Raw genomic sequence first — 24,917 nt, forward strand, 5'->3', positions numbered from 1 at the left:
ATGTGGAACCTGATGATTTAGAGTCTACTCCAGCACTTAGTTCAGTGCTTGGCACAGTTATTATCATAATTTAGTAAATGTTCATAGCCCAGATGATCCCATCTCAACCTCCCAGACTTGGGGAAGCTATATACAACATCCATTCTCTAAGCCACCAACACAGAAAAATAGCATGTAGTCCCCCATATCGCTGCATAGTGGGATACATGTGCTCATACACCAGATTAAATCCAAGGCCTCCATCCATCCTACTACCTAACTTTAGTCTTCGCCATAATCCAAAAAGAGGTTTATCCTTGTGACTGTCCAAAAATCCTTTCAATTTAAGCCAGCAAGTTCCTTCCTCCCTGTGTATCTGGAGTTGAATCCTCTAGACTGTAAGCTCCTTGTGGGGAAGAAATGTGTCTGCCAACTCAGTTATATTGCTCTCTCCCAGGAGCTTAGTTAAGTGCTCTGCATATTGTAAGCACTCAATAAATACCAGTGATTGAATCGTTATTCGCATTACTTACACATCTTGGAACTCCTCAAGTGACTTCTGGGGTGTGAAGACATTTAATAAACTGATAATCTGCAAAATAGGAAGGAGAGGAGGGTGGGCACATTGGTTAGAGGGTCTTCCGTAAAGCATTTGTTCACGTTTCACATAAGTCGATCTGCCCTGAAGAGCCGCTTGGCTCCAACTAGTCAGGAGGCAGTGGGAGAGGCCAGTTCGAGAACTTGGTCTCTGTGGAAGGGAACATTTGGCAGGGGAATGCAGTCAGGAGTTGGAAGTGGCATGGGGCACACAAGCCAGGTGTTCAGAAGTCCTTGGCTTATCAAGGACAAGCAGTATGGCCTAGTGGATAGAGGGTGGGCATAGGATTCAGAAGGACTTGGGCTCTAATCTTGGCTTCTCCACTCTTCTTCTTTGTGACCTTGAGAAAGTCACTTCTCTGCCCTCAGTTCCCTCATCTCTAAAATAAGGATTAAGACCATGAACCCCCAATGGGACAGGGACTGTGTCCAATCTGATTAGCTTGTACCTACCCCAGTGCTTAGTATAGTGTCTGGCATCTAGTAAGTGCTTAGCAAATACCACTGAAAACCAAAAAAAGTCCCCCCTTCAGGACACAGGAAGGTAACTGACTGGTGGGCTAATTACTTCGAATGTGTGGGTAGAAAAGCCAGACTTGGAGGAATAGGAGAGAAAAAAAAAAGCGGGGACTGACGATGGAAGAAAATGAGTCAGTAGAGTGACTCAGACTGAGCTCTCTCCCTGACAATGTCCAGACAGTGCCCCGTCTTTGCCACTGACCCAGACGGAGCCCAATGCCCAGACAGTCCCTCAGCCCCAGGCTTCTGACAGCTAAACCGTTTCACCATATCTCCTGGACTCCACAGACTCCCGCAGCTCAAATGTCCTTACTGGCCAACTCCCAGATAAGTAGGGACAAGCAAATGGAGCCTACCCGGGAACTTGTGGCCCAGCTGTGGAAAGTTACAAGAGGAAAACAGAACCGAAAGCTATCATAAGAGATGTCCAGTGTTCGCTCTCCTTCTCTATTGGTCTGGGCCACTTTTTTTAGGACCCAAGGGCACTGGACATACTGGCCTCTCACTGGGATCCCCATAAACCCAAGAGACAAAATGCTTCCTCTTGCCCATTATTAAGGATTCGCCTCAGCTCACGGCCCTCTGGGATATTCCCTTCAGGAGTCTTTTTTTGGTTGCATATGGAGGGAAAGTGGGCAGCGGGGAAACTGTAAGTTAAACTGTAAACTCATTGTGAGCAGGGAATGTGTCTACCAACTTTGTTGTGTTGTTCTCTCCCAAATGCTTAGTACAGCACTCTGCACCCAGTATGTGCTCAGGAAATACGATTCATTGAATCTGTTTCCTTAATACCAAGTAATGGAGGATAAAACTAAAGAGCAGAGGAAGGGTGTGCGATCATGAAAATAGTGACATTAAATGGCGGGAATCAGAAAGGTAAGGACCCACTGCCTCAGTACCGAGGTCCTGGGCCCATTCTCTTCAGCTCCCAAGCTCTCTCCCACCTCCCTCCCTCGATCAAAGGCCACTCACGTTTTTATGATTGACGCATTTCATGAGGACCAGCTCCCGGTAAGCCCTCTTGGCGTGGGTTTGGTTCTGGAACGGTCGGCTGAGCTTCTTAATGGCCACATTTCGGTCAAGGACAGCATCATAGGCAGCACTGGGAGAAGATGAAGGGGGAGTGGGGGAAGATCACAAGCACCGTGAGGAATGGACAGCATTGGTGCCTGGCTTTGTTCAAGGACCTGCTGACAGTCTGAGGCACAGCTGACAAATTAGAGTCGCCCGCTCCCAGGGTCATTTGCAAAGCAGCCTCCATGACCAGGCCTGAGACACCTGTGAAAAATATCTTACAAACAACAGACATCTGTGTGCTGAAAAGGACCCAGAGAAAACGATGTACAGATGTGTCCTTTATGTCAAGGGAAAAACAAAAAACAAATTTCTGCCACAAAAATAACCTCTCACACCCACTCAGGGTCTCTTTGTTACCCTAGGCAAACAATGCAACCTAAGGGAAAGAGCATGGCACTGGGAGTCAGAGGACTTTCCTTCCATTCCCATCTCTGCTACTTGCATGCTGTGTGACCTTGGGTAAGTCATTTCACTTCTCTGTGCCTCAGCTTCCTGAACTGTAAAATGGGGATTCACTCTTTTTTTCCCTCCCTCTTTAACTGCGAGCCCCTTGTGGGACAGACACTATGTCTGAGCTGATTATCCATTATCTTCACCAGTGCTTAGTACAATAGTTGGCACATAGTAAGTCCTTAGCAAATACAACAATTATTACTAATTAGATCAATTTGCATTCAATTCAGAGAATGCTCATCACAATGTGGAGCCCAGTAAAAAGGAAACAGCCTCCCAGGTGATGTGCTGATGTGCAGAAGAGAGAAGACTCTGTGCTCTTAGTTGATGCCAAATCCAAAAGAACTCTGTTGCTTTTTCAGCTCCGAATGCTGTTTCGGAGGGATTGGATGAGGGCTTCAGGGAAGAAATTCTGAACAAGCAAAGTCATTTTTGTCCCCTTGCAATAATAATAATAATAATGACATTTATTAAGCACTTACTATGTGCAAAGCACTGTTCTAAGCGCTGGGGTGGATACAACGTGATCAGGTTGTCCCATGTGGGGCTCACAGTCTTAATCCCCATTTTACAGATGGGTAACTGAGGCCCAGAGAACTTAAGCAACTTGCCCAAAATCACACAGCTGACAAGCGGTGGAAGCCGGGATTCAAACCTGTGACCTCTGACTCCCAAGCCTGGGCTCTTTCCACTGAGCCATGCTGCTTCTCAGTTGTGTTGGGTGCTACTAAAATTTTGGATCAAGCCTCCCATCTCAGATTGCCCGCATTGGAGGGCTGCTTTAGTGGGTTGTCGCCGGGGAGGAGGGGAGATGTTGGAACAAAGGATCCTCCCAGCCTAAGCCTTACATAGCACATCTCCTCCAGGGAGCCTTCCCTCACTAAACTCTTTTTCTTCTCCCACTTCTTTCTGCCTAACCCTTGCTCTTGGATTTACACTCTTTATTCACCCTCCCTCAGCCCCACAGCACTTCTGTACATATCCATAATTTATTGATTTGTTTTAATGCCTGACACCCTTAGACTGTGAGCTCATTGTGGGCAGGGAATGAGTCTATCAACTCTTGAACTTTCCCAAGCGCTTAGTACAGTGCTCTGCACACAATAAGTGCTCAATAAATACGATTGAAAGATGTGAATATAAAATTACGAATATGGACATTAGTGCTGTGGGGCTGAGGGAGGGGTGAATAAAGAGTGTAAATCCAAGTGCAAGGGCAAAGCAGAAGGGAGCAGGAGAAGAGGCGATGAGGGTTTAGTTGGAAAATTCCTCTTGGAGGAGATGTTCCTTCATTTTAAAGCTTTGAAGGTGGACAGAGTGATCATCTGTTGAATCTGAAGAGGGAGAGAGTTCCAGGCCAGAGACAGGACATGGGTGATAGGTCAGAGATGAGACAGAAGACAAATGCTTCTCCCCGACAAATGGGGGTGTAAGATTTAATCCAAACGAGAGTCCCATCTCACATTTTGTCCCACGATTATCACGTGGCCTACTTTGGAGGATAGAGACTGTGTGCCCTGTTTCTGTTTGTATTCCCCCAAGAACTTAGCACAGTGTTTTTTGCACTCAATAGTTACTCAAATAATACCACCAATGACAACAGCTGAGCAGATAGATCAGCATTTGACCGTTCAGCTCAGATTACTTGCTTCCACCCTGTTTCTCTCACAAACCTTTAGCTTGTCTGAGGAAAGGAGCTATTAAAATTGAAAAAAAAATAAACACATGCTTACTGATCCTGCATTCGTTACTCTAATTATGCTTTCTTCTCTGTCTACCAAATTCCCACTCACACCTCCATTTGTGTCCAAAATGTGTATGTCCCCCCATTCCAACTTTTTTATAGCTGAATTCAAAATGCCAAAAACTTCATTGAGATTCTGGCAAAAGACTATTCATTCCAGCAAGAGGCTGTTTTTGTTTTTCCGTTTCCCCAGCAATCCAAAAAAAAAATGGATCTGGTTGTTTTTTTACCCTAACAGCTTTATTGTTTGCAGAGTACAGATGTCTATTCCTTAGGGAAATAGAACCTTTAGCATCCTTTGAAGAACAGTGGCTTAAATTAAGGCAGGAACAATTGGTTCATGGATCTCAAAAAAAAAAAAAAAAAAAGAAACCAGCGCCAGGGCCTGGATGCAGCAGAGGGGATTGCAGTCAGAGCTGAACATTTTCAAAAGTGACTGTGGGCTGCAAGCTCACTGTGGGCAGGGAACATGTCTACCAACTCTTGTTACGTTGCACTTTCCCAACCACCTAGTAAAGCGCTCTGCACACAGTAAGTGCTCAATAAACATGACATTGATTGATAGATATGATTGCTCATTTCCAGTGGAACCAACTGAAAATTGCCCTCTGAAATCCCAGCCTGGAGAGGAATGTTCCTTATTTTCTCCACTGTCTCTAGAAGAAAATAGCTCACATACTTTTTCCTTCTTTACAAATGAGCAAGAAGATTTTCATCACCAGGGTGAACTACTTCATCCACTGGAAAGACCTTGATCCCCCTTCAGATTTACATTTCACAGTTGCTAGTGTCCATTTTCAATCGAGTCATCAATGGTCATCAGACATTAGCCATGGGAGTGTGTGCGGCTGAATAGGCCTATGAGCTGAGCTTTCGATAAATACCAAATACACAGAATATAGATGATCAAATCCTGATCAGACAGGGGTTCAGGAAGAATCTGTGGTGAAACTGGCTACCAAATAGAAGTTATTTCATATGTATCCCTCTGGACCGTAAGCTCCTTGTGGGCAGAGAATGTGTCTACCAATTCAGTTGTATCATAGTCTCCCAAGTATTTAGTACAGTGCTCTGTATACATTAAGTGCTCAATAAATACCATTGATGATGACACTATATGCACAAGAAAATATCTATTTGCCTACACTCATTCTCCTTCCATCTGGTCCTCTTTTTTTAATGGTATTTGTTAAATGTTTACTACGTGCCTGGGACTACACCAAGAGTTGGGGTGGATACAAGCTAATCAGTTTGGACACAATCCATGTCCAACATGGGGTTCACAATCTTAATCCCCATTTTACAGTTGAGGGAATTGAGGCACAGAGGAAGTGAAGTGATCTGCTCCAGATCACACAGCAGACAAGCTGCAGAGCTGGGATTACAACCCAGGTCCTTCTGACTACCGGGCCTGTTTTCTACCCACTAGGGAGCACTGCTTCTGTCCTCTTGAGAATTTAAGAAAGATGTCTTTAGCATGATCCTCTCTTCATCCAGAAGGCATGCTGAGTACAGACCTCAGAAGCAAGTACAGCCTGACTCCTTAAAAATTCATCACTTCCTCCCTCTGCTAGCAATGTTAACCAATCAATCAGTGATATTTAGATCCTACTGAGTTCGAGGTGCAGTACTAAGCCCTCAGAGAGCACGGCGGCATTAAGTGTTTACTGTGTGTAGAACACTGTACTAAGTGCTTAGTATAGTGCTTCACCGATTGAGCCCTCTTTTCCCTTGCTCCCTCTCCCTTCTGCATCACCTTTGGCACTTTATAGCCTCAGCCCCACAGGACTTATGCACTATCTGTAATTTATTTTAACGTTTCCCTCTCTCTCAACTGCAAGTTTCTTGCAGGTAGGGGAGACATCTCCCAACTCTGTTGTATTGTACTCACCCAAGCACTTAGTTCAGTGCTCTTCACACAGTGCGTACTCAATAAATACCAATGATTGGCTGATTTAATTCTAATAGTGAAGACAGACAAAAATGAATAGTAGTAAAAGCGGGAAAGAGAAAAAGGAAAAACAATGAGCACAAACACCTTAGGGTGAAACAGCTAATATAACAACTGAATGTACAGAAAAATATATTAAACATACATTACAGGACATAAATATACGTAATATATGAAAAAGTATTCATAGGTATACAAATCACGGTATTGACACCAGATGGATTTTCTGAACAGCTGATTTTCTTAATTCTCCTTTGGGTTTTAGAATGACTAATAGGGTTTTCTATGTATTAATTTATTTTTCATTGCATCTCTGTTTTTCCTACAGGTTCCATAGTGAATAAAAAAGTTATGCTGCCTGTTTTCCCCATTAGAATATAAGATCCTTGAAGGCAGGGACCATGTCTTTTACTGATACTGTCTCAAGTTGTTCATAGTACTCTGAGCACAACTATCAGTGGCAGTTAAGAGGACTGCCAAATTGAAGGCCATTCTTAACAACTGGGAACATTTTAAGGAGGCTGGTTTCATCCTTAATAGATTGGTGGTGATTAAATTCCCTAAGCAGAAAAGTAATATACATAAAGCTTGCAGCAAATTATTAAAAAAAAAAACCTAAGTGACTGAGGCAAAGTTTTCTATCTGCAGTGTCCACCTGGGTTTTGGGGGTTTTTTTTGTTTTGGGTTTTTTTGTTTGGTTTTTTGGCAATTTAGTGTAGAGCGACTGGCTCTAAATGTTTTAAGGGCAAACAAAAAACTTCTTTATGATGATTTATGGATGTTAATGGCCAAAGGAACTTAAAACAGGAGGGTACCCTATCTTGCTGTTGTGGATTATACTAAGAGGTGCAATGATGTAGGATTGGGTGTCATCAGTGTTCTCATTTGCAAATCAGTGAATGGTTGGCCATTGAACATTATATTAGAGGATTAGCATGAACCTAAGAATGCGATGGAAAACAGATGCGATAAAACATATCGAGTCAGAGCCACAGTAGAATAAATCATAATCATTATGCTTTCCATTTTTTAAAGCACTTTCAACATCATTCATCTTCCCACCAAGACCAGACAGAGAAGCAGTTAATGTCCTCTTGACTGTAAGCTCATTGTGGGCAGAGAATATGTCTACCAACTCTGTTATATTTTACTCTCACAGAGAATATGTCTACCAACTCTGTTATATTTTACTCTCCCAAGTGCTCAGTACAGATCACTCTGCACACAGTAAGCACTCAATAAATACTTGATATACTCTCTATCATACTGTGGAAACTAAGGAAGAGTGTTTAAGTGACTTTCCTCAGGTCCCTCTATGAATCCGTGACAGCGTCAGAAGTGGAAACCATGTCTCCTGATTTCCTTCCCCTAGAAAAAGTAAGCCTGAAGAACCATCAGAAGAGAATTTGGGGAAGGAAATAAGGATGTCTTGAAGCTGCAGCTTCTGGCCAAGGCTAATAATGATAATAATAATTGTGGTACTCAAGTGCTTTCTCTGTGCCAGGCACTGAACTAAGCGCTGGGATAGATACAAGATAATCGAGTTAGACACGGTCCCTTTCCCACATAGGGCTCACAATCTTAATCCCCATTTTACAGGTGAGGTAACAAGTTAAGTGGCCAAAGTCACACAGCAGACAAGTGGCAAAGCCGGGATTCTCACCCCAGCTGCAGTTACTGTTTGTAGCTAAAGGTATCCTTGATATGGCCAGAGGAGCTGGGCAAAAAAGGCAGGGGTTGCCCATCCTTCGGCAAAAGCTGGAGAACCTGGACTGTACGCTCATTGTGGGCAGGGAATGTGTCTGTTTATTTTTCTATTGTATGCTCCCAAGCACTGGCTCAGTGGAAAGAGCACAGGCTTTGGAGTCAGAGGTCATGGGTTCAAATCCTGACTCCGCCAATTGTCACCTGTGTGACTCTGGGCAAGTCACTTAACTTCTCTGGGCCTCAGTTCCCTCATCTGTAAAATGGGGATTAAGACTGTGAGCCCCACGTGGGACAACCTGATCACCTTGTATCCCCCCAATGCTTAGAACAGTGCTTTGCACATAGTAAGCGCTTAACACCATTATTATTATTAGTTCACTGCTCTGCCCACAGTAAGTGCTCAATAAATACAACTGAATGAATGAAGCACGGGCCTGGGAGTCAGATGGGCCTGACTCTGCCAACTTGTCTGTTGTGTGACCTTGGGCAAGTCACTTAACTTATCTGTGCCTCAGTTACCTCATCTGTAAAATGGGGATAAGAGTGTGAGCCGCATGTAAAACAGGGACTGTGTCCAACTTAAGTTGTACCTACCTCAGCACGTAGAACAGTGCTTGGGACAAAGTAAGCACTTAATAAGTACCATAATAATTAATATTATTATTACTTTGGCCCCGACCTTCTCCTGGACTCCCAACAGTCTGGCTCTACCCGACTCTGAAATCTTCCTTCAGCCTCTGTGTACAACCCAGTCAGGGGCCAAACCACTTAACAGGGATTACTCCGGGGGACCAAAGTGCTGTGGCATTTTTACAAGAACTGCAATTCACCACCGGGTTTTATTATAAATGCTCCAGTTGCAGCCCAGTAGAATTGTAAAAAAAATATGCCTGAAGTTTACGATGAAACCAGTGGCAGCTATGGGCGCCAAGAATTCATCGCCTAAACTGTTCTGCTATCAATCCTGATGATAGGACCACTCGATAAAGTAAATGTTAGGGTGAAAAAGGGTTCCACTGGACAGTAAATATTTTCTTTAATTCCTTTATTTATGGAAGAGCCGGAGATGACTTTTGGCCTGAGAGGTGGCAGCTATTACTGAAATTCTGCATTGACACTCTTAAATAATGCTAATTTAGGAAAGGCTGACAGGAGGCAAAAGCATCCAAATCAAAGTGTCTCATTAAATACTAATTGATAACGATCCTGCCTTGAATTTGAAAGAGTTCTTTGATTTTATTCAAAGCTTCCTGTTCTGTTCTCCCAGTGAGCAGAGTTAGTCAGCAGCTTCCTTATAAAAGAGGTTCTATTACTTGGGGGCAGATTTCAGATATCAAACTAATGACCAACCCACTTCACGTGGATATTCGTTTTCTTGGAGAATTACTGTAGGTGATAAAAGCCGATGAGACTTTTGAACGTTTTCCTATTAGGTAAGTCGAGCATGAACTGCTTGCACTCAAAATCGCTGCTAGCGAGATGGCCTCGAACACCAGAGCTCATCTAATGTCGAATTTGAATTCTCCACCTTCTAAATAAATTGCAGCTTACGTTGTGCATTTTATGCCCTTTTCTTTCTTCCCTACCCCCAGCATATTCAGTTCAATAACATTCAGATCCCACAATTTGGATACAGTTTTATGTCTGCTTCCTTTATTAGAGTGTAAGCTCATTGTGGGCAGGGAATGTGTGTAGTTTTGATGTTGTCCTTTCCCAAACATGTAAAGCAGTGCACCATTTCATTAGTGTTCAATGGTATTTGTTAAGAGCTTACTACGTGCCAGGCACTGTACTAAATGCTGGGGGTAGATACAAGCTGATTAGGTTGGACACAGTGCATGCTCCACATGGGGCTCAAGTCTTAATCCCCATTTTACAGATGTGGGAACTGTGGCACAGAGAAGTTATGTGACTTGCCTGAGGTCACACAGCAAAGTGAAAGTCATAATTAGAACCCAGGTCCTCCTAATCCTAAACCCATGCTCTTTCTACTAGACCCTGCTGTTTCTGGAGTATCAACCTCCAACTCTTGCAATGCCAAATCCTACTTTTTGGATTTGGTGTTATTTTTTTTCCCCTTAAGATTCTAAAAAGATGTCCCCAGAATCTTTCAACACTTTCACAACTCTGCTCACAAAAAGCAAAAAGTAGGTGTAGAGCTTGGGTGAAGCCTGGTGTTTTTCAGTTTGGCTGGCACCCTTCCATCCCAATTGGGTTTTATGTTGGTGAAATGTGAACCTGCCTACCAGAAATTCAGTTGGCAAAACACGACTACTCTGGGCCTCCTCTTCAAGTCTTAAGATACTCTCCGGCCTTCTCCTCCTCTTCTTCTCTCTCAACCCCACTCCCACCTCTCCCTCAACCCCGTGTGAAATATTCTTGAATTCAGAATCCACTCACAACAAGGATGTTGCCTGGTTACCAAGAATTTCCCTCAAATCTACAGCCATCTTGCTAACGGACCAACAAGGTGAAGGTATAAATATTCTTGTGCACGTAATGAGAATGAGCAACATTTGCTTTTATTGTAAAGCTTGGCTGCCTAACCAGGGTCACCAAAAATTCCTTTGGTGAGGGTGTTTAATTCTGGTTTGGTATCTTTTTAAATCATCTATTGAGATTAGAAATGAAGATTTCTCCAGGCATTTCCATTTGCCAGTTGTGGGTGACAGGGCAAGTTAAAAGAGCTAAAATATTTTCACTTGCTAACTGAATGGGAGATGTCATGTGGTAACTTATTAATGATCTACTTCAGGTGTGTGCAACTGCACGGGAATAAAACTCAATTTCCCAGATGATCCATGTTAACCAGTTTTGCAGTAAGGCCTCATTAGTTAGAACTCAAGGGGGGACCCAGTCTGAATTTTCTGTATTTTCAAAGCAGTGATATATTTCTGTGTGTGTATGTGTGTCTGTCTGTTTGCAGTATGTAAAGAGCTTCGTTTCCTGGAAGGTGTCCTGATTTTTTTTTAAACGTTATTTGTTAAGTGCTTACTGTGTGCCAGTATATACAAACTAATCAAGTTGGACGTAATCCCTGTCCCACACAGGACTCACAGTCTTAGTCCGCATTTTACAGATGAGGTAACAAAGGCACAAAGAAGTTAAGTGACTTGCCTAAGGTCACACACGGCGGATAAGTGGCTGAGCCTGGAATAGAACCCAGGTACCACTGACTCCCAAGCCTGTGATTTACCCACCAGGCCTCGATGCTTCTCATCTTGTTAACTGTTCTGTCACTTCCTGACTCAGTCTTTCTAATACATCTTTAATTTCACTACTTTTGTATATCCCCTGTTCCTTGCCATTTAACCTAGTCTTTGCCAACTACCCAGTAGATCCAACTCTTCCTTCTATGGCTTGAAGCCTGACTTCCCTTTGGCAGAGTAGATTGGGCAAAGACAGAAAGCAAGGTGCTGGTCTGAAGGATCAGGAACTTCATTTTAGCTCAGTTTGAATTAATGAGGTTTTCCTGTTTTCCCATCCAGCCTATAATAATCTTGCCACCACCATGTTTATTAGGTGACAAGTTCTCGCTCACCTTTATGAGATGGGGAAAACATTTTTCTTCCTTCCCCAAATCCACCGCCAATCCCTGACTTTTTAAGTTGGAAGAGCCCAGCCCAAAGCAGACAAACAGCACCATGGGAAGAGAACCAGCAGTCATACTGAGTGATTAACTGCGTGCAGGGCACTGCAGTGAGCACTTGGGAGAGTAAAAGAAACACATTCCCTGCTCACAAGGACCAGACCTAAGGACTTCGAGTTCATTAGACCATATGCTCCTCGAGGGCAAGGATCACGGCTACCAATGGTACTGTGTTCTCCTAGCACTTAGTACAGGGCTCTACACAAAGTGCTCAGTAAATAACATTGAATGACTGATTCAAGAGCTGACAACGTTTCTAGAGGTTACTTAACTAAACAACCAAATGAGCAGGCTTGAAAGAAGAAATGTAACTGCAAGGATCAAAAGCTGTTACTCTTGGGATTTCCAGATGGTCCCAGCAGCTATATGAACTTGGACATGTCACTTAACTTCTTTGTGCCTTCGTTACCTCATCTGTTATACAGAGATTAAATCCTTTTTAGAGTGTGAGCCCCATGTGAGACAGGGACTATGTCCAACCTGATTATCCTGCATCTTCCCCAGTGCTTGGTACAGTAGTTGGCACATAGTAAGCACTTAACAAGTACTATTACTATTATTATCAGCTAAAGCAGAAACCACCTCTTTTGTATCTCAGGAGATTTGGGCAGTTCAAAATGAAAATTTCATGCTTTCATTCTTTTGGAGATTCCACATTACTCAACCTATTCACACTATTTCTCAAAATTTGCATGACAGTTTATGCTTCAGCCATTGAAAAAGGCATAGAATGGGGCTCTGCACAGAGTAAACGCTTAACAACTACCACTGATTGATTATTCATCATATGAGAAGCAGCATGACCCAGTGGATAGAGTATGGGACTGGGAATCAGAAGGACCTGGATTCTAATCCCACTTTACCACTTGTCTGTTGTGTGACCTTGGGTAAGTCACTTCACTTCTCTGTGCCTCAGTTAGCTCATCTGTAAAATGGGGATTAAGACTGTGAGCATCATGTAGGACAAGGACTGCGTTCAACCCAATTTGCTTGTATCCACCCCAGCACTGAGTATAGTGCCTGGCCCGTAGTAAGCACATAATACCACAGTTATCATTATTATAGTAGCTGCTATAGGAAAGTTGCTTTGGCAGTACTTAATAAGTTGAGCCATACGAAACATCTGTAGTTTAAAGACAAAGCACAATCATGGGTTTAAGGAGAGAGTCATAATTTACCCCCAGTGTTCTAAAAAGCTGTCATTAGACACACAAAACTGGGATGGTGGACCACTGGTCAGACCTGGTGTGGCAGAAGCAGCATGGCTTAGTGGAAAGAGAATGGGCTTGGGGGTCAGAGGTCATGGGTTCTAATTCCGGCTCCACCACTTGTCAGCTGTGGGACTTTGGGCAAGTCACTTAACTTCTCTGCGCTTTGGTTACCTCACCTGTAAAATGGGGATTAAGACTGTGAGCCCCACTTAGGGCAACCTGATGGCCTTGTATCTAGCTCGGCGATTAGAACAGTGCTTGATACATAGTAAGCGCTTAACGAATACCATCATCATCATCATTATTGTTATTATCATTTAGAACTGGGTGTGGAAAAATCTTGCGCAAGTGTAAGGATTTAAATATGCTAAGATTTAGTTGTCGTATGTTCGCCCTGCCTTCTGCTTTTGGCAAGCCATCCTGACCTTCGGACAGTATGGACAAGACTTCTAGGTCAGTAACAGGAATTGTTCCCAGAATATGAGAAACAGCAAGTAAATCCTCTATTATACACAATTTCATTTCATCACTTAATATACTGCCCGGCACACAGTAAGCACTCAATAAATACCACCGATTCATTTCATCCCATATTAATAAATGAATTCCATGTGCTCTGCTGAGGTGTGTTTGCTTCTGAAAGAATATCAATCAATTGTATTTAAGGAGTGCTTATTGTGTGCAGAGAGCTGTAGGAAGTGCTTAGGTTTGATAGCAGCAGGTGTGGTTTCTTAGTTCTTTTACAGTTCATTTGCATTTATTCTTTGATTTGGGCACTGTCAAACATTTACTTCAGTTCTAATAACAGATCAGAAGTTTCAAATCATGAAGGGGAAAACTGAACAGAGTAAATTGAGTATAAATTGGGTTTTAATGCAATGTTGGAAATGAACCTTGGCCATGTGAACATAGACTCAAAGCAATAAGAGCAGGCTTAATGAAAACCAGGACATAGGCTCAGTGAAAACTATACTGCTAGACTTCATAAAAATAATAGTAATAATAATAATTTTTTAGCATTTCTTATGTGCCAAATGTTAAGTACTGATGTGCTTAAGTCTTGAACCCCATGCTGAGCAGGGCTTGTGTCCAACCTGATGACTCTGTATCTATGCCAGCATTATTTAGTAATAATAATGATGGTATTTGTTAAGTGCTTACTATGTGCCAAGCATTGTTATAAGAGTTTGCTTTTAACACCACTATTATTATTATTATTTTGGAGCATATGCAGTACAATCAGATCAGAAATAGCACCAGCACCCCATGGTGTTCAAAGTCTATGGGGGAGGGAGAACAGCTATTTACTCCCCATTTTCAAGATAAGGAAACTGAGACATAGAGAAGTGAACTGACTTGCCTAAGGTCACACAGCAGCTGTGGTAGATTAGAACCCAGGTCCTCTGACTCCCAGGCCTGTGCTCTATCCACTAGGCCACCCTGCTTCTCATCATTCCATTAGAGCCAGAAAAGCATGGCCATTACCTTTCCTTGAGAAACTTAGCTCAGTATGATGACAGTCAATTGACCAGGAAAAACCTTTGCTGGACTGGGGGATGTCTGCGCTAGCAGAAAGCCCAGAGAAGCAATGTGGTCTAGTGGATAGAACATGGGTCTGAGAATCGGAAGGATCTTGCTTCTAATCCCAACTCTTCCACTTCTGTGCAGCGTGACCTTGGGCAAGTCATTTCACTTCTCTGTGCCTCAGTTCCCTCATCTGTAAAACATGAATTAAGACTGTGAGCCCATGTGGAACTTAGTACAGTGCTTAAGCTGTAATACTTAAGCATTTAAGTGCTTAGTAATAATAATAATAATGGCATTTATTAAGCGCTTACTATGTGCAAAGCACTGTTCTAAGCGCTGAGAAGGTTGCAAGGTGATCAGGTTTTCCCACGGGGGGCTCACAGTCTTAATCCCCATTTTACAGATGAGGGAACTGAGGCCCAGAGAAGTGAAGTGACTTGCCCAAAGTCACACAGCTGACAGTTGGCGGAGCCGGGACTTGAACCCATGACCTCTGACTCCAAAGCCCGTGCTCTTTCCACTGAGCCACACACACAAAAAGTGCTCAATAAATACAACTGACTGACTGATTGACATGGAGTGTGTCCAACCTGACTACCTTGTATCAATCCTAGTGCTTAGAACGGTACCTGGCACATAGTAAACGCTTAACAAATACCATTAAAAAAATAATCTGCTGAAGGAACGGGTGGCTGCTGAATTTCCAGGGTCCTCCTCCCCACTTGCCCAGCAGGCCTGGCACAAACCCACACATGCTGTGTGTGCCTGGCGTGGGCAGCTCCTTGTTGAGCTGATGGCATCTGTGTTCCACTGCACTGCTACCCGGAGTGTGCGGCCAAGGTGGTCAGATGAGGTACTGAGTTGGGGAGAATGGGAGATCATGCGCTCCAGTTCCCAGAGAAGCTGCTTAACAGCAGAGGCTAATCCATCAAATTGAGGGCCACACAACGAGTTTCTGCCCACCATTTGTTTGAGGGTATTTGTTAAATACAGGGAAGCAGCATGGTGTAGTGGATAGAGCACGGGCCTGGGATTCAGAAGGTCATGGGCTCTAATATCTGCTCCGCCACTTGTCTGCTGTGAGACCTTCAGCAAGTCACTTCACTTCTCTGGACCTGGGTTACCTCATCTGGAAAATGGGGATGGAGACTGTGATTTCCACATGGGGCAGTGACTGTGTTCTACCCCATTTGCTTGTATTCATCCCAGCACTTAGAACAGTGCGTGGCACATAGTAAGTACTTAAAAAATACCACAGTTATTATTATTATTATTATTATTATTACTGTGCTTCAAACATTGTTCTAAGTACTAGGGTAAGTACAAGTTAATTAGGGCATACAGTCCCGGTCACAAATGGGGCATCCAGTCTAAGTAGGAGGGAGAACAGCTATTTAATCCCCATTTTACAGTTGAGGAAACTGAGGCACACAGAAGTTAAGTGACTTGCCCCAGGTCAAACAGCAGACGAGTGGTGGAGTGGGGATTAGAACCCAGATCCTTCTGACTTGCAGGCCTGTGCTCTATCAGCTAGGCAGCCCTGTTTCTCTCGGCCTGTCCTCTAAGAGGGAGTGACTTAGTATCTCTTCAGTAGCAGGATCTGCTGAAGCTTGAAATGAACAAAAGGAATCGCTTCTTCACTAGACAGGTGCTGAGCATATGGAATTTGCCCCCCACTGGAGGTTTTGCAGCCAAAAATATCCGAGGGTTCGAGAAAATTTGGAATGATTTCATGGGTGAAAGGTCCATAATGGATTACTAAAGTCCTAAAGTAGCCCGTTAAGGATGTTAAGAGGTAAAAGTTACGGTAGTTAGATGAGCTTCATTAGAATGGATGTCAATTTGGGCAACCATCACAGTTCCTCCAAGTGTCCTATTGTGACCATCCCAGATGGAACACAGAGCCAGATGGATCACTGACTTGGCCTTTAATGTTCTTATGTTCACTTTCCACCATTCAAATCGAGGAACTGGGAGTGGGATTCAGGAAGTGACCCATAGAAGTAGCTAAACACTTGGAGGGGCAAACCCATGATTTGCACACTTTGGACCTCCAGCTTCCCCAGAGGCCCGGGCTCAAATTCCACTCCATCCTTGGAAATCCCTGGAGTGAATGACATCCGATGTAAATATCGCCACTGGCCTCTCTAGAGTGCTGTTAAAAAATGCTGAAAATGCAATCCACTAGGTAAAAGGTATATCACCAAATTCAGCATTGTCTGAGAGGCACTGGCTTCCACAGTAGGGCTCGCCATCTTCAAAGCTCCCAACAAAATTTTTGCAATCATTGGCAGTTCTCTAATACTTAAAACCCCATTTCATTTAAAAGTTGGTAGTGGTTAGGGCCAGAATTTCCCTCATTACATCCTTGCGATTCTCTGTCCCAAGGACCCCAAATGTAATTGACTTAATCATCCCAACAAAACACATCCTTAGGTCTTGCAAAGATCAGTGGGCCTTAGTGGTTCAAAAATAACAAGAGAGATACACCCGACAGATTTGTCCAGTAGACACTGAGTACCTAATTTGGTCGATCCATCCCCAGTCCCACACCAAATGTGCCTACTTGCCCAAAGCAGGCAGGGCATATACACGTGTGTACCAGTCAGTGCATGTGCAACATTATCACCTCTTACAGAATTATGAGCCTGGCAGTGCTGATCTGCCACTTGTCTTTTGTGTGAGCTTGGGTAAGTCACTTCACTTTTCTGGGCCTCAGTTACCTCATCTGTAAAATGGGGATTAAGTCTGTGAGGCCCTTGTGGGCTATGGATTAGGTCCAACCTGATAACTTGTACTTACCTCAGCACTTAATATAGTGTTTGGCGCATAGTAAGCACTTAGCAAATGCTATTGAAATAAAAAAAAACTTCAGCTGATTGCTGCCCACTCTCCTTGCCCAGTGTGTAGAGGCTGTTGGCCCATGCTTTTTTCAGTTTTCAACATAAGCAGCAGGGCCTTGTGGACTTTGCAATTCCAAGAGATTAGTACAGTGCTCTGCACATAGTAAACACTCAAGTACCATAGATTGATTGATCAGGTGGCCTGGATCTAATCCCAGCTCCGTCACTTGTGTGCAGTGTGACCTTGTGCTCTTCCCTCAACTTCTCTGTGACTCAGTTCTTTCATCTGCAAATTGGGTTTAAAAACCTGTTTTCCTTCTCTCAGACACTGAGTACCATGTGGGACAAGGACTGTGTCAGATCTGATTGTAGTGTACCTATCCCAGCACTTAGTGTAGTGTTTGGCACATAATAAGTGTTAAACAAATCCCCTCTTCTTATCATTTTACCTCCTTATTTCCACTCTTCAACAGACTTTAACTGAGAGCAGGTAAATCCACACCCCTCAGGGTCACACCTGCAGAGTTTCCAGTCCTCTATCAGTCCCAACTATGGGAGGGAGAGTCAAGCAGAGGCATTTCCATTTCTTGCTTGGGCAGTGGTAGCGAGTGGAAGGCAATCCGCTATAACTCAAAACTCACCTGTGCCAGGCAGCAGCAGTATGGGAGAGTCCAGGGCAGAGACTCAAGATTACTGCACGGAAGGAGGCAATGGTAAACCACTTCCGGATTTTTACCAAGAAAACTCTATGCATACGCTACCAGAACGATTGCAGATGGAGGTGGGGCGTTCCGGGAGAGATGTGTCTATGACGTTGCTATGGGTCGGACATGACTCGACAGTATAAGACAATGACAACAAGGTAAATCCAAGAGAGTGGTGGAGTGAAGACCATCACTGGGCTACTCTCACTCCTCAAGACACCATCAAGTCAAGAATCACTAAAAGGCTTGAAGTGTTCCACGAGTCACTACGGCTCTAGAAAATATCCAGACCCACCTGGACCCATATGTTCAGATCAAGAAGCAGCGTGGCGCAATAGATAGAGCACAGGCCTAGGAGTCAGAAGGACCTGGGTTCTAATCCCAGCTCTGCCACTTGTCTGCTGTGTGACCTTGGGCAAGTCACTTGACTTCTCCGGGCCTCAGTTACCTCATCTGTAAAATGGGGATTAAGGCTGTGAGCCCCATGTAGTACATGGACTGTGTCCAGCCTGATCTGCATATACTCTAGCACTTAGTACAGTGCCTGGCACACAGTTAGGACTTAACAAATACCATTATTATTATTATTATCAGGCCCATTTCTGCACCTTTTTGCCCAATCCCTAGATCATCTATGGACACTGGATCCAAGACATTCTGGCTAACTGCCATGAACTTGAATCATACCTGAAAGGAGATGAAGTACCCATAAAGTCCTTGTGTAACTTTGAACTTTAATAACTTTGGGCAGACCTAAGATGATAGGAAAATTTAAATGACAGTGAAAACCATAATTCATAAAGTTTAACTGCAATTGAGATTTATTTCTTCTCTCTGCCACTACTGACTTTAGTTCAGCTAACCATGGCACGCAATTAACCTCCTTTCCTACATGCCATTTTATGTAAGCCTGAAATGAAAATATGGGGTTTAAAGTGCATGGCTTGAAAATGGTTCCAGCAATGCTGTAAAGCCCTTTTTGAATAATGCTTTTCACCACCATTTTGAGTCTGTCTTTATGAGCTGTCTGTCAAAACTTATTAAAGTTTAAAGCCGCACAAGGACTTTACACACGCCCACTACACAGCCGTGATACCAGGGGGGAGAAAGCCGTGAGTCTATAATGATCCAGTGCTGGCTGGTCTCCAGGAAGCAGCCCGTTCCTTGGGACTACGGGAAATTTTTTTGTGCCTACTTTTCCCATTCCACGCCAAGGGGGTGTGGCATTTAAAGATTGGCACTTTGGATCTGGAAGAAGAAACAAGGTGAAAGGGGCCCTCAGAACTACAGAATTTTCACTGAAAATTAACAGGAATTTTCACTGAAAACAAACACCTTGAGTCATACCAGGGAATAATTTTTTTATGGTATTAGTTAAATGCTTATTATCTGCCAAGCACTGTACTAAGTGCTTGGGAAGATACAAAGTTGGACAAAGTCCAAGTCCCACATGGGGCTCACATTCCTAATCACCATTTTACAGATGAAATAACTGAGGCAAAGGGAAGTGGAGTGACTTGCCCAAGGTCACACAACAGACAAGTGGTGGTGCCAGGATAACAACCCCTTTTGATTCCCAGGCCCGCAATCTATCCACTCGACCATACTGCTTCTCCTGCACTGGGAAAATAATAGTTTGGTGGGGGAATAATTGGTGGGAGAATACACTCAAATTCTCCCACAGTATGAGAAGCAGCATGGCCTAGTGGATAGAGCACAGCCCTAAGAGCCAGAATGCCATGGGTTCTAATTCCGGTTCTGCCGCATATCTGCTGTGTGACCTTGGGCAAGTCATTTTACTTCTCTGGACCTCAGTTACCTCAACTGCAAAATGTGGATTGAGACTGCGAGTCCCACATGGAACAGGGACTATGTCCAATGCGATTTGTTCGTATCCACCCCAGCACTTAGTACAGTGCTTGGCACATAGTAAGCACTTAAATCCCATTATTATTATTATTATTATTAGGAACAAGTCCTGCAAAACCTCATGCCAAAGAAAGTTTGCTCTTTTGTACTCACTTATTCTAACACCTGTATATATGTGCCAACAGTTCCTTTGAGAACCCGGTCTGGTGAGCCTGAGCAGGTTATGAGTCCCTAATTTTGTTCTAGCCAAAATGCACGTAGAAAAAAAGTTTTGTGAAGGAGCCAAATGAAAAGCAAATGACTTTCACATTCATTCTGTGCATTTTCTACAGGCCCTCCTTTTCAGACCTGAGAGTGAGGCCAAGGTGTGAACTGGGATTCTCTTCTTTCCAACCATGTCAAAGGCCGGTTCAAACTCTGCTGATTTTCAGACAGCAGAGCTGGGGGAAACTCCGACCACAGTCCACTCCACGCTTGACCAACCCAAAGTATTTTGTTCATCCTCCCAGCTCCCTGCATGATCTCCCTAGCACCTCTGACACCCATTTCTGGTCCACCCCGAAGCAGTTCCGGACAAGTCGGCTCTATCCCTAGATGAAGGGGTTGGAGCCGTCTAAGTGGGTCAGAAAAAATCACCATTTGGTGTGTTTCAGCTGATGTTTCAGAGGATGTGATTGTTCTTAAGTAGGGGTTAGGGAGGCGTGTAGTTCTGGTTTTTAAATGTCACTAAAAAGAAATCACAGGAGCAGTTAAACAGTTATCATTCGCACCTCTAGAGGAAGCAAGATTGTGCTGCTAATTGCAGTTGACATTGTTTCCCACTCTTTTTGCGGAGCATTTAGCTGCAGGGAGCACTGAAACGTCCAAAGAGCCGTGCCTTATAGCGAGGGACTCAATCAAGCAGTGGTATTTATTAAGCAGTTACTGTGTGCACAGCACAGTACTAAGTGCTTGGGAGAGTATGATAAAACAGAATTAGTACACATTACTCGCCTACCACAAGCTTACAGTCTAGAGGGGAAAGACTGCTTTATTCTCCCTCTGTGCAAGGATGTATTTACAAGCCAAAACTCTTTCCTTGCTAGATAATTGAGCAGAACATCCCCTGATGGGGTTCAGGGAGGACAGAAAGAAGGTCAAAGCCTAGCCAATCAGGGTCTCCCACACCCACAACTCCAGGGAAAGACTGGAGCATGGAAGTAGGCAGAAACCTCTTAGAAATATTGAAAATAGTGCCATGGTTGTGACCATTTAACAATAATAATAATAATGGTATGTATTAAGTACTTACTCTGTGTCAGGCACTGTACTAAGTCCTGGAGTGGATACAAGCAAATCGGGTTGGACACAGTCCTTATCCCATGTGGGGCTCACAGTCTCAGTAACTGAGGCAAAGATGAGAGAAGTGACTTGCCCAAGTTCACACAGCAGACAAGTGGCAGCGTCGGGGTTGGATTAAGGATGCTTCTGTCTCAAGTGCTGAGACTCTGAGGAAGATTCCCTCCTCGCACTGGCATATCGCTCCTCTTTTGGTTTTGTTGAACCATTGCTTGTACTGAACTTGCTCTTTAACTGCCCCTTCCCTTTCTCCTTTAAGCCTGGGAGCCCACTGTAGGCCAGAAACCAAGTCTACAACAAAGGCCTTGAACCTTTCCATAGTACTTATTCATTCATTCAATCATATTTATTGAGCCCTTACTGTGTGTAGAGCACTGTACTAAGTGCTTGGGAGAGTACAATGTAATAATAGACACAACAATGCTCTTGGTCAAGTCACTTAACTTTGCCATACCTCAGTTTCACCATCTTTAAAATGGGGATTCAATACCTGTTCTCCCTTCCTCTTAAACAGTATTCCCCATGAGTAACAGGGACAGGGTCTGACCTGATTACCTTATATCTACCTCAGCGCTTAGTACAGTGCTTGGCACAGAATAAGTGCTTAACAAATGTCACAATCAGGATTATTAAAAAGACATCATTATTTCTACTAGGCTTGCCATCCGGCCTGCTCTTGTACCCCAGGAATTTTGATAGCAACTTTTGCGGTTTCCATTTTTCCAGTGGCCTGCCTGACACATAGTGTAGGCAAAAATCAATCAGTGAATCAATGGTATTTACCAAGAGCTTACTACGTGCAGGGCACTGTACTATATGCAGGACATTGCTTGGGAGAGTACAATACAACAGAGTTAGCAGATATGTTCCCTGCCCACGACAAGCTTAAAGTCTAGAGAAAGCACACAGGCACACTGTAAAAAAAGGCCAGCGATGGGAAGGAGCACCACATATTTCATCTGAAATTACAAGGGATAGAGACTCTACTTACCAAACTATGCCCTGTGCCCCAGAGCCAATAGGCTTTAGGTTCTGGTAGCGCTTAAGAACTGTGAACGTCGAATCTCCCACTTCCACACTGTAGAACTGGTTGTCAACTTTGCTTTTGCTCATGTTGTAATGCTTGGAGATATATGACACATCCACTTGTTTATCAAATCCCTGTCATGAGGAATAAAAACAGACATGAGAAGAGTGAACCATTAGCATGCAAGTGAAATGGAGGCGAACTCACCCTCTAGCTACTCATAGATTCTCAACACTTAGATCCTCCTCGGAAAACTCTCCAACTTCGAGACCTCCTGCATTTAAAAACATGCTGTCAAATTCTGGGCTCAGCCAGAGCCTACCAAAGAATAACATGTGACGGACTTCCTTTTAGAACTTGGCTCTATTTGAAATAGAAATAACCAATACTAATATTTCATTTATGAGTCTCTCTTCTAAAGGTGGATAATTCCCTTAAGAGAATAATACCATTGATCTTTGAACTTGTCAGTGAAAGAGAAGGCATGTTTTGTATGCTGCCTTCTCTCTAGAGAACGACTTCATCTGGTTAGCATGAAATTGCCCTGCCTGTTCAGGTGGCCAGAAACCAAGACTACTGACATTTCCTTAACACAAATGTCAAGGTGCCAAAGCTTGTATCAGGCCAGAAAACTCTATCGGATCAGTGATGCATTGTTATTCTAGAAAGGCACATGACACTGCTACCCTTTTGGGTTTAAAATTCCTCAAAGAATGGTGCACCCATCCTTGACCTTGAGAAAATTTCATAAGATATCAATGACGCTTTCAGGAAATTTTCCTTGAAATTTGGGCTGAATTTCTCACACCATCATTCCTAATGATTATCCCTTCTAGCCTGAGCTTTGGTTTTCATCAGTTATTCCCACATTATTCTCTTACCCTTTCCCATGCCTCTGCATCGAAAGTCACTTAGCCACACTGTCACTGATTTTTCAAGCTGTTTTCATTTTTCCCCTCGTGATAACTGACCCCTTCCCATCCATCAACTCCAGAATAATGGTCAGCCACTTGACTGTGAGAAAAGACCAGGATAAGAAATGGTTGGGGAATATCACTTGGTGCAAAGTTGAGATTTCAAGCATGAAAGGGAATTCACTACAGCAAATGGCCATTCGCTTGACATCTCAGAGGATGGGCCAGCTTGGTCTCCAGTGAGCCTGGAAATCTGACCTGATTTGGGTATCCCTGATCTCAAGGATCCTGGGGTGATAATAATTATGGTATTTGTTGAGTGCTTACTATATGTCAGGCACTGCACACTGGGATGGATCCAAGCAAATCAGGTTGGACAGAGTCCCCACATGGGACTCACAGTCTCAATCCCCATTCTATAGATGAGGTAATTGAAGCACAGAGAAGTCAAGTAATTTGCCCAAGGTCACACACCAGACAAGCGCAAGAGTGAGGATTAGAACCCATGACCTTCTGACTCCTGAGCCTGCACTCCATCCACTGCTCCATGTTGCTTTTGGAAAGTCTCAGGAGCATGGGTTATCCATCTTTCCCGATGGTAGTCTTAATCACAAGTTAATCTCATCTAGGATTAGTTCAGATTGCTTCTGGGGTTCAGGAACATCTCAGAGGAAAATTGTCTCTCTCCCTCCTGGTTCATCCACGCACCTCTTCCCTGTTCTCCTTTTGACTGGGACTGATCTGAAATCAGACTGGACAAGGGCAAATTCCACAGGTCAATGCCTTACCCAAAGTGCGAATTGGCATCTGAGAGTAAGAGTAGAACTCTGCTGGATGGATCTATAGTTCTCTGAATTACCTTCCACGTAGGCCCCCAAGAGAACACAAACAACCATTTTACAATTCTAGTTTGTATTAGCAGTAGAGACCAACTGAAAACAGCCTGTTTTGCATGAAATGGAAGCTCCCCCTTACACGCTCGCCAACGCAATGATTCAGGAGAGAATTAGAGAAGAACACATTGTTCCCCCAGGTCCTAAGGCATAAGCTGGAAGAATTGAAAAGAAAGTCACCAACCATATCTATTCTTAGAAAGTCAGTGAAAAATGCCAGGTCATTAAAAATGGGTGACAATCCATTTTCATCCCATCGATGGTAAACCCAGTGAGGAGTTACTGCGTGCTATGCACACAGTAAGCATTTAATAGGATTGAATGAATGACTGTACTGTATTTCTCCCAAATTGGGAGGCAGGACTGTGGACTGAGGCCGGTTCCCCTTCATAAAGGGCAGTGCGGAAACGAACCATCCAAGCCTTCTGGCTGATCAGAAAGTCAAAACAGAAAGCCAAGCAATGCTCAGCTTCCACGAATCCCAAATCCACTCAGACCCCTGCATTCACACTGGTATCTCTCCTATCTAGAGAAGCTTTCCCGCTTGGAGAAGCAGCGTGGCTCAGTGGAAAGAGCACAGGCTTCGGAGTCAGAGGTCATGGGTTCAAATCCCGGCTCCGCCAACTGTCAGCTGTGTGACTTTGGGCAAGTCACTTAACTTCTCTGTGCCTGTTACCTCATCTGTAAAATGGGGATTAAAACTGTGAGCCCCCCGTGGGACAACCTGATCACCTTGTAACCTCCCCAACGCTTAGAACAGTGCTTTGCACATAGTAAGCACTTAAAAAATACCATCATCATCATTATTATTATTATTATTATCTAGGGCCCTTCTTGGAGGTCTGTACATGTTGTCAAGGGTCCCCGTGATCTGGACCAGATGGCATTTCTAATTTCATTTCTAAGGAGCTGGGG

The 24,917-nt window shown here is 43.7% G+C and overlaps 1 protein-coding gene across 7 annotated transcripts in view; it reads right to left on the reverse strand.

Annotated features, from left to right (window-relative positions):
* MAPK10 (mitogen-activated protein kinase 10) overlaps nucleotides 1-24,917 on the reverse strand; it is a 148,742-nt gene that overhangs the window by 49,074 nt on the left and 74,751 nt on the right. For all 7 annotated transcript variants that reach the window (XM_038769233.1, XM_038769236.1, XM_038769238.1 and 4 more), the window contains 3 exons: nucleotides 22,160-22,329; nucleotides 2,068-2,197; nucleotides 513-571 (listed from right to left, as the gene is read on the reverse strand). In XM_038769233.1, the coding sequence (XP_038625161.1) occupies nucleotides 513-571; nucleotides 2,068-2,197; nucleotides 22,160-22,329 (359 nt within the window). The remainder of the gene's footprint in view (nucleotides 1-512; nucleotides 572-2,067; nucleotides 2,198-22,159; nucleotides 22,330-24,917) is intronic.

This window comes from Tachyglossus aculeatus, chromosome X5, assembly GCF_015852505.1.
Source record: "Tachyglossus aculeatus isolate mTacAcu1 chromosome X5, mTacAcu1.pri, whole genome shotgun sequence".
Lineage (NCBI taxonomy): Eukaryota > Metazoa > Chordata > Mammalia > Monotremata > Tachyglossidae > Tachyglossus > Tachyglossus aculeatus.